The 22,013-nt window shown below is 44.2% G+C and overlaps 2 protein-coding genes across 4 annotated transcripts in view; one reads left to right on the top strand and one right to left on the bottom strand.

The window, feature by feature from the left end:
• Positions 1-22,013, bottom strand: part of LOC110495826 (gamma-aminobutyric acid receptor subunit alpha-5) — a 31,059-nt gene that overhangs the window by 3,190 nt on the left and 5,856 nt on the right. The window contains exons 5-10 of one of the 2 annotated variants that reach the window (XM_021571283.3): positions 21,624-21,844; positions 15,075-15,157; positions 7,454-7,672; positions 5,120-5,263; positions 2,229-2,381; positions 62-273 (exon numbers count right to left, since the gene is read on the bottom strand). In XM_021571283.3, coding sequence (XP_021426958.3) covers positions 62-273; positions 2,229-2,381; positions 5,120-5,263; positions 7,454-7,672; positions 15,075-15,157; positions 21,624-21,844 — 1,032 coding nt within the window. The remainder of the gene's footprint in view (positions 1-61; positions 274-2,228; positions 2,382-5,119; positions 5,264-7,453; positions 7,673-15,074; positions 15,158-21,623; positions 21,845-22,013) is intronic. The other variant, XM_021571287.3, reaches the window with a different exon arrangement.
• Positions 2,945-22,013, top strand: part of LOC110495827 (gamma-aminobutyric acid receptor subunit beta-3) — a 53,521-nt gene continuing 34,452 nt past the window's right edge. For both annotated transcript variants that reach the window (XM_021571289.3, XM_021571288.3), the window contains exon 1: positions 2,945-3,512. In XM_021571289.3, coding sequence (XP_021426964.2) covers positions 3,385-3,512 — 128 coding nt within the window. In that variant the 5' untranslated portion in view covers positions 2,945-3,384. The remainder of the gene's footprint in view (positions 3,513-22,013) is intronic.

Below are 22,013 nucleotides of genomic sequence, written 5' to 3'. Positions count from 1 at the left end.
CACTTTTCAATAGTGTTTCATAGACAGTTTTCTTAAAGGAGAGTGGGATACCTGGACTCACCTTTGGGTGCTGAGCCTCCATGGCCTTTTTGCCATCCCACGCCCAGCTCCTCTTGGTGAAATAGTTGACGGTGGCAAACTCGATAAGTGCGGAGAAGACGAACGCATAGCACACAGCGATGAACCAATCCATGGCTGTGGCGTAGGCCACCTTAGGCAGCGAGTTGCGAGCGCTGATACTGAGAGTAGTCATAGTCAACACTGTAGTGACACCTGGTTGAAAAACAGATACGTGATGTTCATTAGGGCACACAGTGGAAAAGGGTTTCAAATGTTTTGCAACAGAAAAAATAAAATAATAGTTTCTACTTGGACAAGGCCAAGTATTCCCTCCCTGTTTCAGTCCATTTTATTCCATTCTCTGCCTTATGAACACTACCCCTGTATGATGAGTGAGCAACAGGTTGTAATATATTCTTTAGTATATGGGAATAGAGTCGTTAACATAATCTGTAGTGACGTGTGGTAGCTGTAGACATTTTGGGATCATCAACTAGATTCAGCCGCGGGCCGATGTGTTATTGAGCGGATGGTCAGGGGGCCGGAACATAATTACAAATCATTTGTAGACTGCAAATTGATCGCAAGAAGACCAAACAAGTATAATACTTCATTAAAACATAATCATTTCAAACCTTGCTTACATTTGTATTCGATAACATACAGTATACACTATATACACTATATGTGGACACCCCTTCAAATGAGTGGATTTGGCTATTTCAGCCACACCCATTGCTGACAGGAGTATAAAATCTTGCGCAAAGCCATGCAATCTCCATAGACAAACATTGGCAATAGAATGGCCTTACTGAAGAGCTCAGTGACTTTCAATGTGGCACCGTCATACAACAGCTCAGCCGCGAAGTGGTACAGTAGGCCGCACAAGCTCACAGAACGGGACCACCGAAGCACGTAGCGCGTCCTAGGTTGCAACACTCACTACCGAGTTCCAAATTGCTTCTCGAAACAACGTCAGCACAAGAACTGTTCATCGGGAGCTTCATGACATGGGTTTCCATGGCCGCCAACTCTGGAGCAGTGGAAACGCGTTCTCTGGAGTGATGAATCACGCTTCAACATCTGGCAATCCGACAGACGAATCTAGGTTTGGCGGATAACGCTATCTGCCCGAATGCATAGTGCCAACTGTAAAGTTTGGTGGATGAAGAATAATGGTCTAGGGCTGTTTTCCATGGTTCGGGCTAAGCCCCTTAGTTACAGTGAAGGGAAATCTTAACGCTACAGCATACAATGACATTATAGATGTTTCTGTGCTTCAAACTTTGTGGCAACAGTCCTGTTTCAATGCCCCTGTGCATAAAGCGAGGTCCATACAGAAATGATTTGTCGAGATTGGTGTGGAAGAAATTGAGTGGCCTACACAGTGCCCTGACCTCATCCCCATCTAACACCTTTGGGATGAATTAGAACGCCGACTGCGAGCCAGGCCTAATCGGCCAACATCAGTGCCCGGCCTCAATGATGCTCAGGTGGCTGAATGGAATCAAGTCCCTATAGCAATGTTCCCAGAAAAGTGGAGGCTGTTATAGCAGCAAAAGAGGGACCAACTCCATATTAATGCCCATGATTTTGGAATGAGATGTTCAATGAACAGGTGTCCACATACTTTATTTTGTCATTTAGCGTATTATGGGTGGGAATATTTTGGAATAGATTGTCAAAATTAAATTCACTTAGAGCTGATTTGCTGGTGTTTTTACAGTCTTCTATGTCCAACAATAAATAAAACAAGTATAAAAAAAAATATTTATTTATTTTTGCTCAGAATTTGGGGGGCCAAATAAAATCACCCTGCCAGTTGGGGAACCCTACTGTAGACATTCAGTTTTTTTTTTTTTGGGACAAGGGAAAAGGTGGTAATCACCTGTAATGTCTATAATTGCCTGAAAATCTATTTCAAATTGGCATGATCATGGATGATATAGATAATTGTCGTTTAACCAGGTCGTTATTGTGAAAGACAATGTGTTCTCAATGACTTATCTGGCTAACTAAAGGTTTAAATGTAAACAATCTAACATTCATTCATGAAAATTGTGATAATTGTATGTGTTGGGTGACGGGGCAACATACTGTCCATTTTGAGTTGAAAGTACACTTTTAGTTAGAGTTGATTCAAGTGGTTGTGGTGCGGTTATACTAACCAAAGACGGTCCTGGCTGGTACAGATTCACGGTTGAGCCAGAAGGACACCTGGGACAGGATCACGGTCATGAAGCAGGGCATGTAGGTCTGAATGACAAAGTAACCAATCTTCCTCTTCAGGTAGAAGTGACACATCATGACTGTGTACTGTCCTGTTGGTTTTAGAGGACAGTGGGACAAAAATAAATGAATAATTGCAGTGGCAACAGAGATATACAGTGGAAAGAGAGAGTGGATCGCAAAGTCATCCTGCATTTTTGTCTAATTGTATTATATGTTTCATAATTTTATCGAACTTTAGAATAATATGCATTTTTGTAAAAAAAAAAGTTATATAAAATATAAATATATATTTTTTAAAAAGTTATATAAAAAAAACATGACAATGACACATGGCCCATGGCAACAATCGCCAACAAATATAATTATCTAAGAAAACAATTAATCAGATGAATAAAATATGATATAAAATGGCTTCGCTAAAATATGTATGTTACACTCAATAATGTGACAGTTGCTGTGTGAGGTAAATGTGTTGTGGTAAAAAAGTGGAGAGGGAAAAAACAAACATATCCTGTTAACCAACTGAAGATTGCATTTGAAGCTTTAAAAAAATCCTTTCTAGCTTCCCACAGCCGGCGCCTGATAAACTATAGAAAATCCACTGATGACTGCTGCGTTCTCCAGGCAAAATCGGATTTTTGTATCTCACTAATCCCCTGTCACAATCTGCATCCTGCCATCAGGGAAAACGCTAGCTCAGTCCTGCCCACTCACTCAGCTCGGCTCTGCTCTGCTGTGCTCTGGCCTCGCACACTCGACAAGGACGCGACGCTACCAAATCTCCAGCGACCGACGGACAGATATCTACAGACCTAAGCTCCGAGTTAATAACAATTCTCCCAGGGGTGTGATGGAGGGGGGCTGACCTGGTGCCCCATGGGAAGTTTGTGATTCTGTGAGCCAAACGGACGTAGGGCCAACGCAGGGACCATCATGTCTCCAGCCCCAGAAGCCCCAGCTAGCCGGCGTCTTCTCGGCCCACCGGGGAGACACCCATGACTCCCAGCCTCTCTCCGCCCCGAGCGACCGACCGACCGACCAACCGACCGACCGGGGATCCGATCCTCCATCCGGACTGTTTGCTGTTGATGCATGGAGCCCGATGAGACTCATAGAGGAATGAACATGTACCTTTGGTGGATTTTACTGCAAGGATTCTGGAGCGTTTATGGGGAACTTCCATTCATTGCAGACAATAACGCAGCCATGTTGGTCAACTGGTGAGTACTAAGGCAACGGTGGTCCCAGAAAGTTCTTGAAATACTTAAGTAAATGTAATTTACATGTAAATATGCAAATATAAACAAACAAAGGAAACTGGAATAGGCTGGGTTTTGGGATCTGTCCAAAGGAGACATTGCATAAAAGCACACGGTTCTAAACCCAACTAAGGGACTCCATTTTGCAGGACAAACTATATTTCCTTCTTTTACCATACAGTGTACTATTTCATTTTAGGGGTGTACGGTATTTATTTTCAGTGTGGTTTGCTGTAAATGTACTGTGAGGGGGTATAGGATGTCATGTCCCTAAACCGAGCTGTTGCTAATCTCGTCTTGATTTAGCCATAGAGCTAAGATTAGGCACATGCTAATTCAAGAACCGCAACAGAACTGACCCACTGGATTCCCATCGGGGACAGTGAACTCTACTGACTTGGCCTTGGGCCAGACAGACGGCCTACAGCCACCGCCTGACCTCCGCAGCTCCCATTTGTCACTTGCTGGCAAGCAGAGAGGAGCAGGTGGAGGAAAGGAGATCCACAGAAACATACTTTTAGCTCGCGGGCCTACTGAAGTTCGGGGTCAGTCCACAAATGGACTATAGTTTACAATTATCAGTGGCCCTGCAGGGAAGCTTATAGGATCCCGCTGTCTACTTAACAGGCAGGGAGGGTTTTAGTTCTTATCCATGATCAAGGGAGATTGCCATGGAGGGACTGTCCTGCCTCTCCTCTCCTTTCATGGCCAAGGAGTTAAACGGCTGTGATGATGACTCTCACGGTGCTGGATGGTTTCTGCCATTTCTACCCACAACACCAGGGAAATCCACACTTTTAACAGCCATTCTGCAGACAGCAGCCGAAGTGTACTACAGTTCTGCTTTACATAAAGGGAATTAAGCCTTTCAGTCCCACGTGTCTTTGCCCGGGAGCCTGGGATGTCCAATCCCTGCGGGCGCTGTGATGTCGTCCTCTTATGCAAAAGCCTGATGGGACAGTCAACACGGGATTAACCCGTGACTCCCAGGGAGCTCAGGACAGGAATAAGTGAGTCCATGTGTAGCCTAAGTGACAGCTGGCTCCTTCCCTTTCTGCTCTTGCTCCTTCACCCAAAATATCCCCCCCCCCCCTCTCTGTTTTGCCCTACTACCCCAACAAGTGTCACAGGACTCGTCTGAAGGTAACCCATACAATGAATGGAAGTATGGAGGTAGTTGTGCCAACAAAAATAAGGGTTGTTCAATGTGTCCATAAAAACACATATTTCCTGAGCTTTCTTATGTCTCCTAGATATAGGACAGACACTTGAAAACCTTCATGTTTGCACTGTCCTTTTAGTCATTTATGAATGCGCTATTCAATGCGTTTCTATGGGCTATAGTAGTAAAGGCCAAAATACAATATTTTATCAAACATTTTCTAAATATATATATTATTTGATACCTAAAGGGTACAATTCTAAATCAAAATGTCTCAGGCTACATTCCATTTCAACATCCATATGTGCATACCAATTAGAATGCATACCGTAATACATTGCTTAATTCTAGGGTATGCTAGTGTGGATATTGGAAGAAAAGCTGGGAAATAGAGAATATACCTCACCTCGACTAGTGTAGATGTCCTCAGAGCCTGCGGTCTGGCCGATCAGGTGGTACTGGTTGAGACGGGATCCATCTTCTGCCACCACTACAGACTTGGCAGCACCGGTTTGCCAGAGGTACACCACCTCAGAGACTGGATAGGCATCTGAAAGAGAGAAACGGGACACCGTGAGGGCGCTAATGAGATATTATACAGGCCAGGGCACATATCAGGAACTACCAAGTCTCAGACCAAAGTCATAGTTGAAGCTCAGATGTTGAGTCAAGCGAAACTAGGATGAAGCTATTACTAGGACTAAACATTCTTCTGGCAACACATATCGGAGGCCGACGTCGTGTACGCATGAAATGCATGATGGAAAAGGAACGGAACAGTTTGTTACTTATGTCCAGGGCACAAGGTTCCTCATATCCTACTCTAAGTGAAACTACATCGTGGTTTGGTGTCCTAGTTGATTTATTGAGCAAATGCAAAGTCTCAGTGCCAAAAAGTTGCTTCTGATCCTGCTGTGTTAAGTACAGCTAGGCACCCATTGCGTTTGTGGATTATGTGGTGAATGGTTTTCTCTCTAAGAACAGAGCTTAAGAGACAACACGGCTATACCCAATCTCTTTTCCTTTACCATAGTAGGACAATACCCCAGGAGCTGTACAGTATAGACCAGAGTAAGGGACTCTGCCAGCTTTGCCCCTCTGGGGGCTTCAGGCTTAGATTGAGCTGTGGTTGAGCACATGTTTGCAAAGCAACACAGCTTGTTAATCACATAGCCACCCACAGTGGCTGATTGGAGCTGAGGGTGTCGGCTAACGCTGACCCCCAAGGTCTGGTCCAAATTACGCCTCTGCCACAGCAGAGAGGGTCATCAGGCATCGTGACATACAGAAAGACAAGGATGCATACGCAGACAGATGGACAAATGGGCAGACGGATAGGCAGACAGACAGACAGGCAGGCAGGTAGACACACACAAACACACAAACACCAGCTTCAGATTGTAGCCTACTATTTTTTTCGCTCAAATTGGTGATCTGTAATCAAATTATTTCCCAATTAATCTAAAAGGGAACGATTTCTCGTGTCAGCTCTCTGTGTTGATTTTCCACCTTTAGGACATCATCCCTCTTACCTAGAGGATTACAGGAGGGTCCAGTGTGGAGCTCACTCTAAAGCTGGGGCTAAGCCCTAAAGACTCATGACATCCACAAGGAGTTGCATTGGCTCCTCTCCTGTAACACTGACTCAAGAGAGAACACAAAGGCCTGCCAACATTGAGGATCTCTTAATAGGCTGTATCAATAGAACAGTCTGGTTCGATCAGTATTACAAAGGTCAGGTCAGGTCAGCTATAGTTTATTGTAATCAGGTAGGTAGGTGCATGTCAAATATGAACTATAACCCAAAATATGAAGATGAAGAGTTTGGCGATCTGTTACAGCCAGAAACCCATTTTTTTTTACACTGCTCATGACAGAGAGTTATCATTTGAAGTACAAACGTATCTAATTTTCTTTTTGAAATGAATTAACAAAAGCATTGTTACTATCAAATTTCCAATCATCAGACATTTACTATGTACATTCTACACTAAACCAAAATATAAATGCAACATGTCAAGTGTAGGTCCCATATTTCATGTGCTGAAATGAAAGAACCCAGAATTTTTCCAAACACACAAAAAGCTTATTTCTCTCTTTTTTTTTTCTCACAAATTTGTTTACATCCCTGTTAGTGAGCATTTCTCCTTTGCCAAGATAATCCATCCACCTGACAGGTGTGGCATTTCAAGAAGCCGATTAAACAGCACGATCATAACACAAGTGCACTTTGAGCTGGGGAAAATAAATGGCCACTCTAAAATTTGCCGTTTTGTCGCACAACACAATGCCACTATAACGACACAGGACGAGACCCAAATGCAGACACAGGAGGAAGTTGGTTCGAGTTGCTGATATTTATTAATAGACAAGGGGCAGGCAAGAGGCAGGTCGAAGACAGGCAGAAGTTCGTAAACCAGGTCAGAGTCAGGTGGGTACAGGATGGCAGGCAGGCTCGAGGTCAGGGCAGGCAGAATGGTATGGCAGGCGGGCTCAGGGTCAGGGCAGGCAGAAAAGGTCGGAACCGGGAGGACTAGAAAACAGGAACTAGAAAAACCTGCTGGTAGGCTTGACGAGACAAGACGAACTGGCAACAGACAGAACCACCGGTATAAATACACAGGGGATAATGGGAACAAATTGGAGACACCTGGTGGGGGGGTGGAGACAAGCACAAGACAGGTGAAACCGATCAGGATGTGACAGTAACCCCCTTTAGGGGTGCCACCTGGCGTCCTACCTGGGCGCATACCTGGTTGACCGGGATGCCGGCTGTGAAAGTCAACGATGAGGGCCGGGTCCAGGATGTCCTTAGTAGGGACCCAGCACCTCTCCTCCAGGTCATAACCCTCCCAGTCAACCAGGTACTGGAAACTCCTGCCCCGAGGTCGAACACTCACCAGGCGTCTCACCATGTATGCCGGATGGCCATCGATGAGACGGGGAGGGGGAGTGGGGCCTGGAAACAGGAGACAAAGGGCTGTGAGACAAATCTTAGACACATGAACCGTGGGATGTATACGAAGGGAAGCAACAGAACAGTGGGACTAAGGATTTTAGAGATGGGAAATCCCAGAAATGAGTGAATCCGGGAAAACGTTGCAGCTGCACTCTAAATGTGTGTTGAGGCCAATCCACCACCACTCTCACCTTGTCAGGATCCATCTGAACGTTCCCTTCAGCGATGACGTATCCCAGAAAAGAGATAGTGGGGTGAATGGAATTCACGCTTCTCAGTTTTCACAAACAACTTAAGAGGCGCTGGACGACTTGTCGGACATGCTCTTGAGCAGAACGGGAACAAACAAGGATGTCATTGAGGTAGATAAACACAAACCGATTCAGCATGTCACAGAGCACATCGTTGACCAGAGCCTGGAAAACTGCAGGGGCGTTGGTGAGTCCAAACGGCATGACCAGGTACTCATAGTGTCCGTTAGCTGGGTTGAAAGCGGTCTTCCACTCGTCTCCTTCCCTTTTCCGAACTAGGTGGTAGCCGTTCCGAAGGTCCAACTTAGAAAAGAAGGTTGCCCCCTGGAGAGGTTTGAAAGCCGAGGAGATGAGTTGTAGAGGGTAACGATTCTTCAAAGTGATATCATTGAGGCCCTGGTAGTTGATACATGGACGGAGGGTCTTGTCCTTCTTTTCCACAAAGAAGAAACCTGTGCCAGCAGGGGAGGCAGAAGGTCAAATGCTCCAAGCAGGCAGAGAGTCCTAAGTGCACTCCTCCATGGCCTTGGTCTCAGGGCCAGAAAGGGAATACAGCTGCCCACGAGGCGGTGTGGTGCCCGGGAGAAAGTCAATGGCGCAATCATAGGGGCGATGCGAAGGAAAGGAGTTGGTGCGAGCCTTGCTGAAAACCTCCAGGAGGTCCTGGTACTCCACGGGAATGGCAGAGATATCCAATGCTTTTCCAGAGCCCGCAGGAGGACGTCCTGGGGCAGGCTGCGCCACTTTAAGGCAATGTGAGCGGCAAAACAGGCTCCAACCCAGGATAGATCCAGTGGTCCAGTCAATCAGGGGGTTGTGCCTTTGGAGCCGTGAAAATCCCAAAACGACAGGAACATGGGGAGATTCAATATGTAGAAGCTGTATGGACTCACTGTGATTGCCCGACACTCGCATGTTAGTGGGAACCGTACTGTGAGTGACCCTGCCAATGGAGCGTCCGTCCAGTGCTCTGACGTCCATGGGAATGGAGAGGATTTGTATGGAGATACCCAGCTCAGATACTAGAGTAGCGTCCATGAAGTTCTGGTCAGTCCCAGAGTCAATGATCACCCGGAGAGATTTAGACCAATCACTCCACAGCAGGATAACATGGAAAGGTGTACAAGTAATAGGAGTTAGAAGACTCCCAGTATGGCCCACCAGCATACTCACCAGCGTACCTACTGATGAGCCTGGTCTTTTACTGGACAGGTGGATATGTAATGCCCTGTAGAACCACAATACAGGCAACAGTTGGAGCTCAGCCTACGTAATTGTTCCTTAGGCGACAATCTAGCCCTGCCCAGTTGCATAGGCTCTGGAGTAAACGAGTCGCCCGTCCCCGATGTTTCCCGAGGGGGCTCAGGTGACTTCGGATCCTCTCGGGAATGCAGGCGTCGGGGACTTCCGGGGTTCTTCGAAGGCGAGAAAGCAGCCATGGACGAGCGAGTGTGGCCGAGAACAGACCTCCTCTCCCTCCTGTGTTCCTGTAGGCGCCCATCGCCGGGGTAGGCTGGACAAAATCACCACTGGTAGGGGGATTACTGAGCGTCCGGGAGGTCTCCGTTGTGGCATGATGCCTGATAGATAGTCCACGGAATTGCTCCAGTAATGATTTGAAACCCTGGTCATGGCATTCTGCCAAAGTATGTACTTCCATAAGCTTCTGGAGTAGCTCCTAATTTCTCCCAATGGTGGCTCCATGCAGGGAGACAGTGTTGAGGAGCTAGTCCGAGTCTGCTGGGTCAGTCATGGCCAGTTCATTCTATAACGACACAGGACGAGACCCAAATGCAGACACAGGAGGCAGATGGTTCGAGTCTCTGATATTTATTAATAGACAAGGGGCAGGCAAGAGGCATGTCGTGGACAGGCAGAAGTTCGTAAACTAGGTCAGAGTCAGATGGGTACAGGATGGCAGGCAGGCTCGAGGTTAGGGCAGGCAGAATGGTATGGCAGGCGGGCTCAGGGTCAGGGCAGGCAGAAAAGGTTGGTACCGGGAGGACTAGAAAACAGGGACTAGAAAAACCCGCTGGTAGGCTTGACGAGACAAGACGAACTGGCAACAGACAAACAGAACCACCGGTATAAATACACAGGGGATAATGGGAACAAATGGGAAATTTGACTGATTTCATGATTTGAACTGTAACTCAGTAAAATCTTTGAAATTGTTGCGTTTATATTGTATGTAAAGTATAATTGCAACCTTTAGGGTAGTCAGTAACCTACTGTCGGGAAAGCGCCGGCTAGGACAGTACCTGCAGTCCAACAAAAGAATTCAATCAAGTGCAGATGAAGGATTTACGCTTTATCAGAGGTGTTAGCCTAATTTAAACTCAAACAACTAGCAAGCTGTTCCTCTCCTGAACACTGTCACTGTTGAAACACTGTGGGGATATTGACGTGAAACCACACCTGTCCTAAGAATAGAGGGCCAACATTCGGCGAGAAACCTCAGAAACAGCACCTTTCCTGTCTGCTATCAATGTGAGGCCTGGGGTCTCTTTAAGCATGCAGGGAGATGCAGAGGAAGGTGGATCGTGAGGACTAATGGGCCAGTCAGGACCATGGGGAATGAGTGGAGGTGCAGATATAGGATCTTCATTTACTATAGCAGGAAAATGATCCTACAGCAACAGGACATTTGAATTGTTAATTGGATTGTAATTGACTGACATTTTTCATAAGTTAAAATCCTGTCTAAAATGAATTTCAAAGTAGGAAATTACAAACTGCAACAGGTTGATCAAATTAATATCCTACATCTCTATAGATTCCTCAGCTTTTATAGATGGTCTGTATATAAAATAGAAAAACACAAAGGCCTAGAGAACCAGGTTAAGAAAGGGATGAGCCACAGGAGCCTGGAAGAAAGAAAAGGAAACAGAGAGAGAGAGAGAACACGGAGAGAGAGAAAGAAAATGTGAGGGCGAGTCAGGTACTTCAAGGCTATACACTGTACCAGTCTACTTCATTTCTACTTAATTTCCATGTTCCATGTAAAAAATTTTAAAAAATCATTTTTTTTTTGGGCTCTAATTATGGATGAAAAGAATAACTGTAGTTTAATCCCCCGGATGACAAAGTGTCTTTCTGGATTAAAGAAAATAATCAAAATGAGGTCCACTGTGAATGTTTCTAGGGACTAAACGAGCGTTTCTCCCTAGCTGTAGGAGGAAAATTAAAGGCATTTGTCATGTAAGTGTGTGTGTGTGTGTGTGTGTGTGTGTGTGTGTGTGTGTGTGTGTGTGTGTGTTGGGTGGGAAGAACAAAGAAAAGGAAAGTGATGGATCAATGTAAAGTGCAGTAACTAAGCAACCAAGCTCAATAGCATGTCATAGCACTTTGCTGTAGTACTGGTACTACTGGCCATGCCTAGTGGATTGCTATTTACAGTCAGACTTCTTGGATGGCTTTAGCCGAAAGCCAGGGCCAAAATGTAAAGTTGGGTGGGTTTAGAAGCCTTAAGGATAATGATGCGGGGAATACCATGATTTAGTAGTAGAGCTAAAGGATTTGGCAGACGGGGACTGTCACATATGCCAACTTTACGGCAACCTCTTCCTGACTTTAAGATTGCACGGTACACACCCATCTATTACATAACATGAACATTAGGAGTTGCGATACATGAATGAGTGAATGAATGAATGAAAGGATGAATGAATGAGTAAACAAATGAATAAACGAATGAACAAACAAATGAACAAATGAAACGATGGACAAATTTGATATAATCTTTGCTTACATACTGTCCACGCACCAATACATCTTAATCTTAAAACCTGAGCCATCTACTGTACCTGTGAGGAGAGTGTGCTAGTACATAATAGCAATAGGATGGTTTTACAGCGTCTAAAACCCCTACTTGACCATGGGAATAGAAAAGAGCTACACCGGGTATACAGCAATGCACTGATTGAGCCTTGCCTGTAGTATACAACCCATTTTAAAAATCAGCTTCGTTTATCAAAAGAGGCTGTGCCCAGGTCCCAAATGGCACCCTATTCCCTATTTAGTGCACTACGTTTGACCTGGGTCAAAGGTAGTGCAGAAAATAGGGAATAGGGTGCCATTTGGGACGCATGCGGCCCTCTGTACTCTCCATCTCTCCACTCCATACAGATAACCTTGTGTTAGTAATGCATGGACGACAATAGAGAACCCAGCTCCTAAAAGCACTTCAGTTCACCACAGCTCTAATCGGTTGAAGACTGAGAGAGTCGTGAGTGTCATCATTCCACAGACTTCAATGACTGTTTATTACAGCACTCTTGTAGATTATGTCCGCATCACGATATAGTTTTAACATCAATTTAACCATTTTATGAATTTAGATGGGGAATAGTGTCAAAAGGGCACATTTTTGACCTGTGATGTTAATTTGCTGGTGATTTCAATATTTTATTGTTCCTTGTAGTACAGTACACTAGTTATGAGTTCATCTTAAAAAGAGTGTCGGCTATCAATGCAATATACAGTAGTAAGTCAAAAAAGCATAAGAAGGAGATCCCACGTCTCAAATATGACGTTGCATTGACCCCCGAATTTCGTCTTAGCAGCAGCAGCATGGTCAGGTCAGACATTTTCCATGCTACTCCACAGACCTATACAAACGTAGGATCTTAATTTGTTCCAGTTTGCTATAGCAGGAAAATAATCCTGCAGTAACAGGAAATATACATTATTAAGTGGATTATAATTAATGGAATTTTTTTGTGGAGGTTGATACATTTTTCATCAAGTCAAAAAAATGTCAAATTGGAATTGACAAACTTCATAAGCATTTTTAACTCTCAAATAGACACCTTTTAAATATCCTGCAACAGTTCTCCTGTAACAGGGTGATCAAATTACAATCCTACATCTGTACAAACATACACACACTCCCTCCTCCCCACACCCTACCACATCCATCCTACTTATCATGAACATTATTTGATAAGACTTAGTTTTTCTGTGCTGCTTGAAAAAAAGGTCAACTGCGGGCCAAGAGAGTAAAGGCAAGATGCACTTTCCATCATCCTTCATATCCCCCGTGAGCTCGGCTGCACAGGAAAGCAGTTTTATCTGGTGGTGAAGTGGGATGTGTGGGTGTTGGAATGAGAAATAGAGCCTGTGGTCACAGTGCTCAGACAACTGGCTATACTGTAGTGGCTGTATCGGTATGCTCTGTATGTAAATTACTCAAATGCAAATGTGTCTGGCCCTTTTTTTGTTAGGACAAACCTAGTCTGTAATTTCAAAGTGAAATTCTAAACTTTTAGAAGGCTTTTTAAAACTCAAATACACTACAAGTTTCCATTTCCTGCTGAGCAGAAAAATATCTCCGCAACAAAAGAGTGATCAACTTAAGATCCTACATCTGTAGGGGCAGTTCAATCAGCTAGTTAATCTGGCTATATACGTCCGATGGTGTGACAAAGCCCAGGGTTTACTATAGTGTGGCATGGCGTGACCCTGCCCAGGGCATTCCTATTAGCTTCCCTGGGACTATCCATCTGCGCTGTCCGCTTCTGAAAGGTCAAAGTACAGCTGAGCTATTTCAGGCCAGCACTTAAACCAGGCAGGCAGGCAACACCCGTTAGAATAGCAGCGCCATTTCGAAACTTGGTTGTGCATAAGCATTTTTTCATTGTTCTTGTTATGCCAGTCACAGCCAGTCTCTCAATTAGCCCATGTCAGCATAAAAAAAGGTAAATAGGTCTAGCCAGCTATTTAAACTTGTTGTGGTGGCGGCAGGTAGCCTAGTGGTTAAGAGTGTTGGACCAGTGACCGGACAGTTGTGGTTTGAATCCCCGAGCCGACGAGGAGAAAAATCTGTCGATGTGCCCTTGAGCAAGGAACTTAACCATAATTGCGGCTAAAGGTCACTCTGGATAAGAGCGTCTGCTAAATGACTCAAATGTAAATGTAGTAATCATGGCTGAATTACCGACCAGGCACGAAGGGCCATTGACTTTGTTAGTCACTCTCACTCAAATATTATATTAACATGGCATAAGTCATTGCAAAATGTGTCAAATTTCTGTAAATTATCTTTAAAACTGCAAATAATTTGCTCCACCCCATGGCAAAATGTGTAGAATTACAGGAAATGATCTGTAAAACTGCAACTTTTTTTCTCCGCCCCATGGCAAAATGAGTCGAATTGCATAGAATGAGTTATAAAATTGCTAAATGTTCTCTCCACCCCATGGCAAAATCTGTAGAATTGCAGAAAACTTGCTTTAAAACTGCAACTTTTACTCTCCGCCCCATGACAAAATGAGTAGAATTGCATATAATTAGTTATACAATTGCTAAATGTTCTCTCTGCCCCATAGCAAAATGAGTAGAATTGCATATAATTAGTTATACAATTGCTAAATGTTCTCTCCGCCCCACAGCAAAATGTGTAGAATTGCAGAAAATGTGCTTTAAAATTGCAAAAGAAATTCTATGCCCCATGGCAAAATGTGTGGAATTGTACTTTAACTCTAACTTTTTCTCTCTGCCGTCAAGAGGGGGGCCACCAAAATGTTTTGCCAGCGAGGCATGGGGGCCCCCCAACCAAATCTCGCAGAGGGCCCCCAAAAAGTCTAGGGGATGGCCCTGCCTGACCATAGTCTGCTTTTAGGTCTAATTGGTAAATGATAATACAACCCTGGGAGCCCTGGCGAGGTGGTACAGTAGGATAGCCCAGGTGCTGAGGCCACAGGCCACGTGCCAAGTTAGCAAAGGTAATTAAGGGCCTGGTTACCAGAGGTAATTAAGGACCAGGTTACGAAAGGTCATTAAGGACAAGCAATTTGATTAAACCTTTTGGCCCTCCACCTAGTTTAACTGAACCAGGTTTAGCTCCTCCGGTTTCAGGATTCAGGTCATTCCTTATTGCAGCGCCGTCGTTGTGGCTGGATTCTGTGTTCTTTCCTTGTTCCATAGGTACCATCCTACAGAATACTGTGCAATCTCAATTGTCACTTTAGAGGAATTGATTTGGTAGTTTACTGAGTTGGAGGTTTGATAAATAGTGCTGTCATTGACTCATACTCAGATCATAAGAAGTCTGGGCCTAGTAATGTTTATACGTATGGGATCTGTGCCGTTGTATTATTCGTGTGGCAAAGAGTAATACACTAAATATCAACACATGGAATTTTACTCACAGCTTCCAAACTTCAGAGGGCAAGCATGAGCATCCATTGGGAAGTCCTCCAACTGCATGGGACACTCCGCCGATATGGTTAACCTAGAGAGAGACACAAAAGATCAAGACAATAAACCCAAATCCCCTACAGATATACTACATATAATAATCCTGTTATTTCCCATTTCAAATCCGCCGTCATCATCAACATCTTCATCTCCAGTGCTAATGTTAGTTGCATAGATAGCACAATGCCTGTACGATTACATCACAGGCCGTTTTTTTTCCCTTGTAGTATTTCTAGACAGAATCACCAAGAATTCACCCTGAGCCAATCACATGGCATTACATTTGAATATACTGCCATCTTGTGGTGGTTGTCTTATTTGTGAATTCCCAGCTGTCATTCACTTCAAATCCCCCATGTACTGTCCGTCAAGAGTGTATTCACAGAGAACATGTCCACAAAGTAACCACCATATAGTGAGTGACACATGTAAACACGTTGATATAACAATGAAATGAGGACACCTCTCGTCCTTGAGGACCATATGGACTCCGGTTGTGTTCACTTCACTGCATCCTTATAACCGTGCTTCTACACCTGCATTGCTTGCTGTTTGGGGTTTTAGGCTGGGTTTCTGTACAGCACTTTGAGATATCAGCTGATGTACGAAGGGTTATATAAATACATTTGATTTGATTTGATTTATTCAATGTTATTACTTTGCTTATGTTGCGTCAAAGACAGCTGACATGTTTTAAGATCTTATTGGATCATAGGAAGGCCAACTCTAATTCTCATTGGTCTGTATTGTGAACAGGGAAGGCTGCCATCATGTGGTTACAAGAGAAACTGCAGGACTGGAAATTGAAGAACCGGATTTTCTGTCTCACAAGGAAAGCATATTGGTATACAGGTTTGATTAGCTATATCCTAATGTAGGTCCATGCATAGAGACCTTTTTCCCTTTCAAAATTAGGGTTTCAAATGCCTCCTCAAATGACATGTAACCGGTGCCATCTATTCTAAATCATCCCCATTACTCATTTTTTTTGCATTTACAATTATGCACCTGCATTTCTTGTGTGATTAACATTATAACATTTACTTGTTACGTGTTGATGTCACCAGTGCACCTCAAAGGAATGAACATGGCAAAAAGACTGCACTAGTTTCTTAATATGCATATTTCCTGCATCAGAGGCACAGTTTGCTCTGGAAATAAGAATACTGCATGATGGTCACTTGCTTCAACCTCTTCTGAAGGTTTCTGAAAACTCTGTTGCTCTCGGGCTAATGTTTCGGGAATCGGGGGGGTGAGAATGCAATCACATTTAGTCATTATCTCCACTGGAGAGAAGGAGCCCTCCCCTGATGGCGGTGGATTCTGAAAGGCTGGACCATGCAATAAATCTAGGTAGCGCGTTAATCTCTTTCCTGGTAATGGAAATACATTAGGAGACAGTAGTAAAACCGGAGCGATTAAAAGCAGAAACGTCCTGATGTTTCATTTCCTGAGTCGTTGGGAAATCTATTACCTTTTTAAAATGATGGGCCTGGTATCTGCTTCTTCTTCTTCTTCTTCTTTCACTCATCAGACTTTGATTCCAGCGACGGCGATGCCTGATCGTGCCAAATAGTGCCCGGTCACATGGCCATAAGGGGTTAATATGGTTCATCTATTTCTCTTGCATCTGTTTATCTGGCATTAAGATGATTTTAGTGGGTGGTATTGCTCTGGACTAACTGATACCTCCTAAAGTGATACCAGGAAGTCCTGATCTATTCGTATGATTGCTATTGGTTGTCATCACTTTCGGTTCCTGTCTATTATGAATCCAATGGTGAATATTTCATCTAATCTGACACATATTGGTCAGTGTTCCATAACATACAAAATACAGCATCACAAAGAACAAAAGAACAGAAAATTGTCTGAGCCTACGTTACCAAGAGCTGGGCTGAGTAGAATAGCTGTGCAGAGGCTTTTGTTACCTCCTACACACAGACAACAACAATAACCAAACCAGTTCAGGGCCATTTTGTGAATCGTGGCTGGGTGTATTTCAGTGAGCGTAACATTAGCTTTTCAGACACAAAGCTCAGAAATGATCCTCTATACGTCTAAGCCTTTGGGTGGGGTGGGGGAAGTTCAGCTAACATATGGAATTATTTTAAGATGGTCATACCATGGATCATTTAGCTATTTGATTTGGAATTTTAGGACCCCTGTAGGTATTCCCCCCCAACATTTTATTTGGTCTTTACTACTATAGCCTATAGAAACACATTGAATAACACAATCATAAATGGCCAAACAGACAGTCCAAAAATAAAAGGGGGAATAAGATTTTGACACACTTTATCTAAGAGATATAAGAAAGCTACAGTAAGGAAATACTTTTGTTTTTTGGACACGCATTTAACCACCTGTTTTTGTTGGCACAAAACTAACTCCATACTTCCATTCATTTATTTACCAGTTACCTTCAGACGAGTGACACTTGCGGAGATCGTAAATCCAAAATGGAGAACACCATCGTATTTGTGAGAATATCTCCTTTCCATAGCGGGGTCATATTAGTCTGTAGCCCAAATCGTTCAGACGCTCGTGAGAAGACCAATTTTTCGGGATGTCACATGGTCTGAAAAACGCAGCCCATTCAAAGAAACATATACCTAGCTTAAAGGGGATATCTGGCCAGGTCGCAGTTGCAAATGAGAACTTGTTCTCAACTAGCCTACCTGGTTAAATAAAGGTGAAATAAAAAAATAAAAAATAAAAATTATGTTACTTAGTTTGACGCACGAGTGCTTCAAGACTGCTTCGATCACGTGGACTGGGATATGTTCCGGGTAGCTTCAGACAACAGCATTGACCTATACGCTGACTCGGTGAGCAAGTTTATTAGCAAGTGCATCGGTGATGTTGTACCCACTGTGACTATTAAAACCTCCCTAACCAGAAACCGTAGATTGATGGCAGCATTCGCGCAAAACTGAAAGCGCGAACCACCGCTGTTATTCATGGCAAGGCGACTAGAAACATGACCGAATACAAAGAGTGTAGCTATTCCCTCCTCAAGGCAATCAAAGCGTCAGTACAGAGATAAAGTAGAGTCACAATTCAACGGCTGAGACGTATGTGGCGGCAGGGGGCGGCAGGGTAGCCTAGTGGTTAGAGCGTTGGGCTAGTAACCGGAAGGTTGTGAGTTCAAACCCCTGAGCTGGCAAGGTACAAATCTGTCGTTCTGCCCCTGAACAGGCAGTTAACCCACTGTTCCCAGGCCGTCATTGAAAATAAGAATTTGTTCTTAACTGACTTGCCTGGTTAAATAAAGGTAAAATAAATAAAAAAAATGTGGCAGGGTCTACAGTCAATCACGGATTACAAAAAGAAAACCAGCCCCGTCGCAGACATCGATGTCTTGCTCCCAGACAAACTAAACAACTTCTTTGCTCGCTTTGAGGACAATACAGTGTCACTGACACGGCCCCCAACCGAAGCCTGTGGGCTCTCCTTCACCGTGGCCAATGTGAGTAAAACATTTAAACGTGTTAACCTTCGCAAGGCTGCCGGCCTAGACGGCATCCCTAGCCGCATCCTCAGAGCATGTGCAGGCCAGGTGGCTGGTGTGTTTACGGACATATTCAATCAATCCCTATCCCAGTCTCCTGTGCCCACATACTTCAAGATGGCCACCATTGTTCCTGTTCCCAAAAAAGCTAAGGTAACTGAACTAAATGACTATAGCCCCATAGCACTCAATTCTGTCATCATGAACGGCTTTGAGAGACTAGTCAAAGATCATATCACCTCCACCCTACCTGATACCCTAGACCCACTCCAATTTGCTTACCGCCCCAATATGTCCACAGACGACGCAATCGCCATCACACTGCACACTGCCCTATCCCATCTGGACAAGATAAATACCTATATAAGAATGCTGTTCATTGACTACAGCTCAGCATTTAACACCATAGTACCCTCCAAACTTGTCATTAAGCTTGAGACCACGGGTCTCGACCCCGCCCTGTGCAACTGGTTTCTATACTTTCTGACGGGCCGCCCCCAGGTGGTGTGGGCTGATACTCAACGCTGGGGCCTCACAAGGGTGCGTTCTCAGCCCTCTCGTGTACTCCCTGTTCACCCATGACTGCGTGGCCATGCACGCCTCCAACTCAATCATCAAGTTTGCAGACGTCACTACAGTGGTAAGCAATGATGAGACGGCCTACAGGGAGGAGGTGAGGGCCCTCGGAGTGTGGTGTCAGGAAAAAAACTTCTCACTCAACGTCAACAAAACAAAGGAGATGATTGTGGACTTCAGGAAACAGCATCTCCACTTTGACGGAACAGTAGTGGAGAAGGTGGAAAGTTTTAAGTTCTTCGGCGTACACATCATGGACAAACTGAAATGGTTCACCCACACAGACAGCGTGGTGAAGAAGGCGCAACAGTGCATATTCAACCTCAGGAGGCTGAAGAAATTTGGCTTGTCACCTAAAACACTCAAAAACATTTACAGATGCACAATCGAGAGCATCCTGTCAGGCTGTATCACCACGTGGTACGGCAACTGCTCCGCCCACAAACGTAAGGCTCTCCAGAGGGTAGTGCGGTCTGCACAAAGCATCACCGGGGGCAAACTACCTGCCCTCCAGGATACCTACAGTACCCGATGTCACAGGAAGGCCAAAAAGATCATCAAGGACAACCACCATCCGAGCCACTGCCTGTTCACCCTACTATCATTCAGAAGGCGAGGTCAGTACAAGTGCAACAAAGCTGGGACCGAGAGACTGAAAAACATCTCAAGGCCATCAGACTGTTAAACAGCCATCACTAACATAGAGTGGCTGCTGCTAACATACAGACTCAAATCTCTGTCCACTTTAATACATTTAATAAATGGATTTAATAAAGGTATCACTAATCACTTTAAATAACGCCACTTTAATAATGCATACATATCCTACATTACTCATCTCATATACAGTGGGGCAAAAAAGTATTTAGTCAACCACCAATTGTGCAAGTTCTCCCAGTTAAAAAGATGAGAGAGGCCTGTAATGTTCATCATAGGTACACTTCAACTATGACAGACAAAATGAGAAAAGAAAATCCAGAAAATCACATTGTAGGATGTTTAATGAAATTATTTGCAAATGATGGTGGAAAATAAGTATTTGGTCAATCACAAAAGTTTATCTCAATACTTTGTTATATACCCTTTGTTGGCAATGACAGAGGTCAAACGTTTTCTGTAAGTCTTCACAAGGTTTTCACACACTGTTGCTGGTATTTTGGCCCATTCCTCCATGCAGATCTCCTCTAGAGCAGTGATGTTTTGGGGCTGTTGCTGGGCAACACGGACTTTCAACTCCCTCCAAAGATTTTCTATGGGGTTGAGATCTGGAGACTGGCTAGGCCACTCCAGGACCTTGAAATGCTTCTTACGAAGCCACTCCTTTGTTGCCCGGGCGGTGTGTTTGGGATCATTGTCATGCTGAAATACCCAGCCACATTTAATTTTCAATGCCCTTGCTGATGGTAGGCTTTGTTACTTTGGTCCCAGCTCTCTGCAGGTCATTCACTAGGTCCCCCCGTGTGGTTCTGGGATTTTTGCTCACCGTTCTTGTGATCATTTTGACCCCACGGGTGAGAGCTTGCGTAGAGCCCCAGATCGAGGGAGATTATCAGTGGTTTTGTATGTCTTCCATTTCCTAATAATTGCTCCCACAGTTGATTTCTTCAACCAAGCTGCTTACCTATTGCAGATTGTCTTCCCAGCCTGGTGCAGGTCTACAATTTTGTTTCTGGTGTCCTTTGACAGCTCTTTGGTCTTGGCCATAGTTGAGTTTGGAGTGTGACTGTTTGAGGTTGTGGACAGGTGTCTTTTAAACTGATAACAAGTTCAAACAGGTGCCATTAATACAGGTAACGAGTGGAGGACAGAGGAGCCTCTTAAAGAAGAAGTTACAGGTCTGTGAGAGCCAGAAATCTTGCTTGTTTGTAGGTGACCAAATACTTATTTTCCACCATAATTTGCAAATAAATTCATTAAAAATCCTACAATGTGATTTTCTGGATTTTTTTTTTCATTTTGTCTGTCATAGTTGAAGTGTACCTATGATGAAAATTACAGGCCTCTCTCATATTTTTAAGTGGGAGACCTTGCACAATTGGTGGCTGACTAAATACTTTTTTGCCCCACTGTATATATACTGCATTCTATACCATCTACTGCATCTTGCCTATGCCGCACGGCCATCGCTCATCCATGTATTTATATGTACATTTTCTCATTCATCCCTTTACATTTGTGTGTATAAGGTAGTTGTTGTGAATTTGTTCGATTACTTGTTAGATATTACTGCACAAGCATTTCGTTACACTCGCATCAACATCTGCTAACCATGTGTATGTGACCAATAAAATGTGATTTGATTTGAATAGACCTGACACAATTCCCCACACTACATTACAGGCACTTCCTATCTGTTCATATGTGATACATTTCTATCTGAAATAGTACTGAACAGGCCCGTGGTTGGTACCTCATGGTGTAGAGCAGCGTTCCGTCATCCTTCAGTCTCAGTAGCTTGTTGGGCGTGGTCATGTTGTGGGCGATAGACTTTTTCCCATTGAGGAAGAATGTGTCTGGGGTCCAGATGTTACTGGCCAGGAGGTTGTTCAGAGGCAGCATCTCCATGGGTCCTTTGAAACACAGGCGCTCGTCTTTCCAGCTTTGTCGGAAAAACACATCGATGGTGTACTCCTAAGGCGGAGAGAGGCATGGTGTTGATACATGGTGATAACACTCTGAGTCAAAGCCCGTGGACACATGCAGATCTGCTATTTTAATTTGATCCCTCTGACTCAGAGAATGTTCCTGTGCAGGAGGAAATGCAATGTGTAGTGTACCTGAGGTTTAAAAAGGTTTTAAA

This window comes from Oncorhynchus mykiss, chromosome 18 (assembly GCF_057628025.1).
Source record: "Oncorhynchus mykiss isolate SJ-2025 chromosome 18, ASM5762802v1, whole genome shotgun sequence".
Taxonomy (NCBI): Eukaryota; Metazoa; Chordata; class Actinopteri; order Salmoniformes; family Salmonidae; genus Oncorhynchus; species Oncorhynchus mykiss.
Note: the sequence above shows the minus strand (reverse complement) of the source record. Positions and strands in the feature narration are given on the sequence as shown.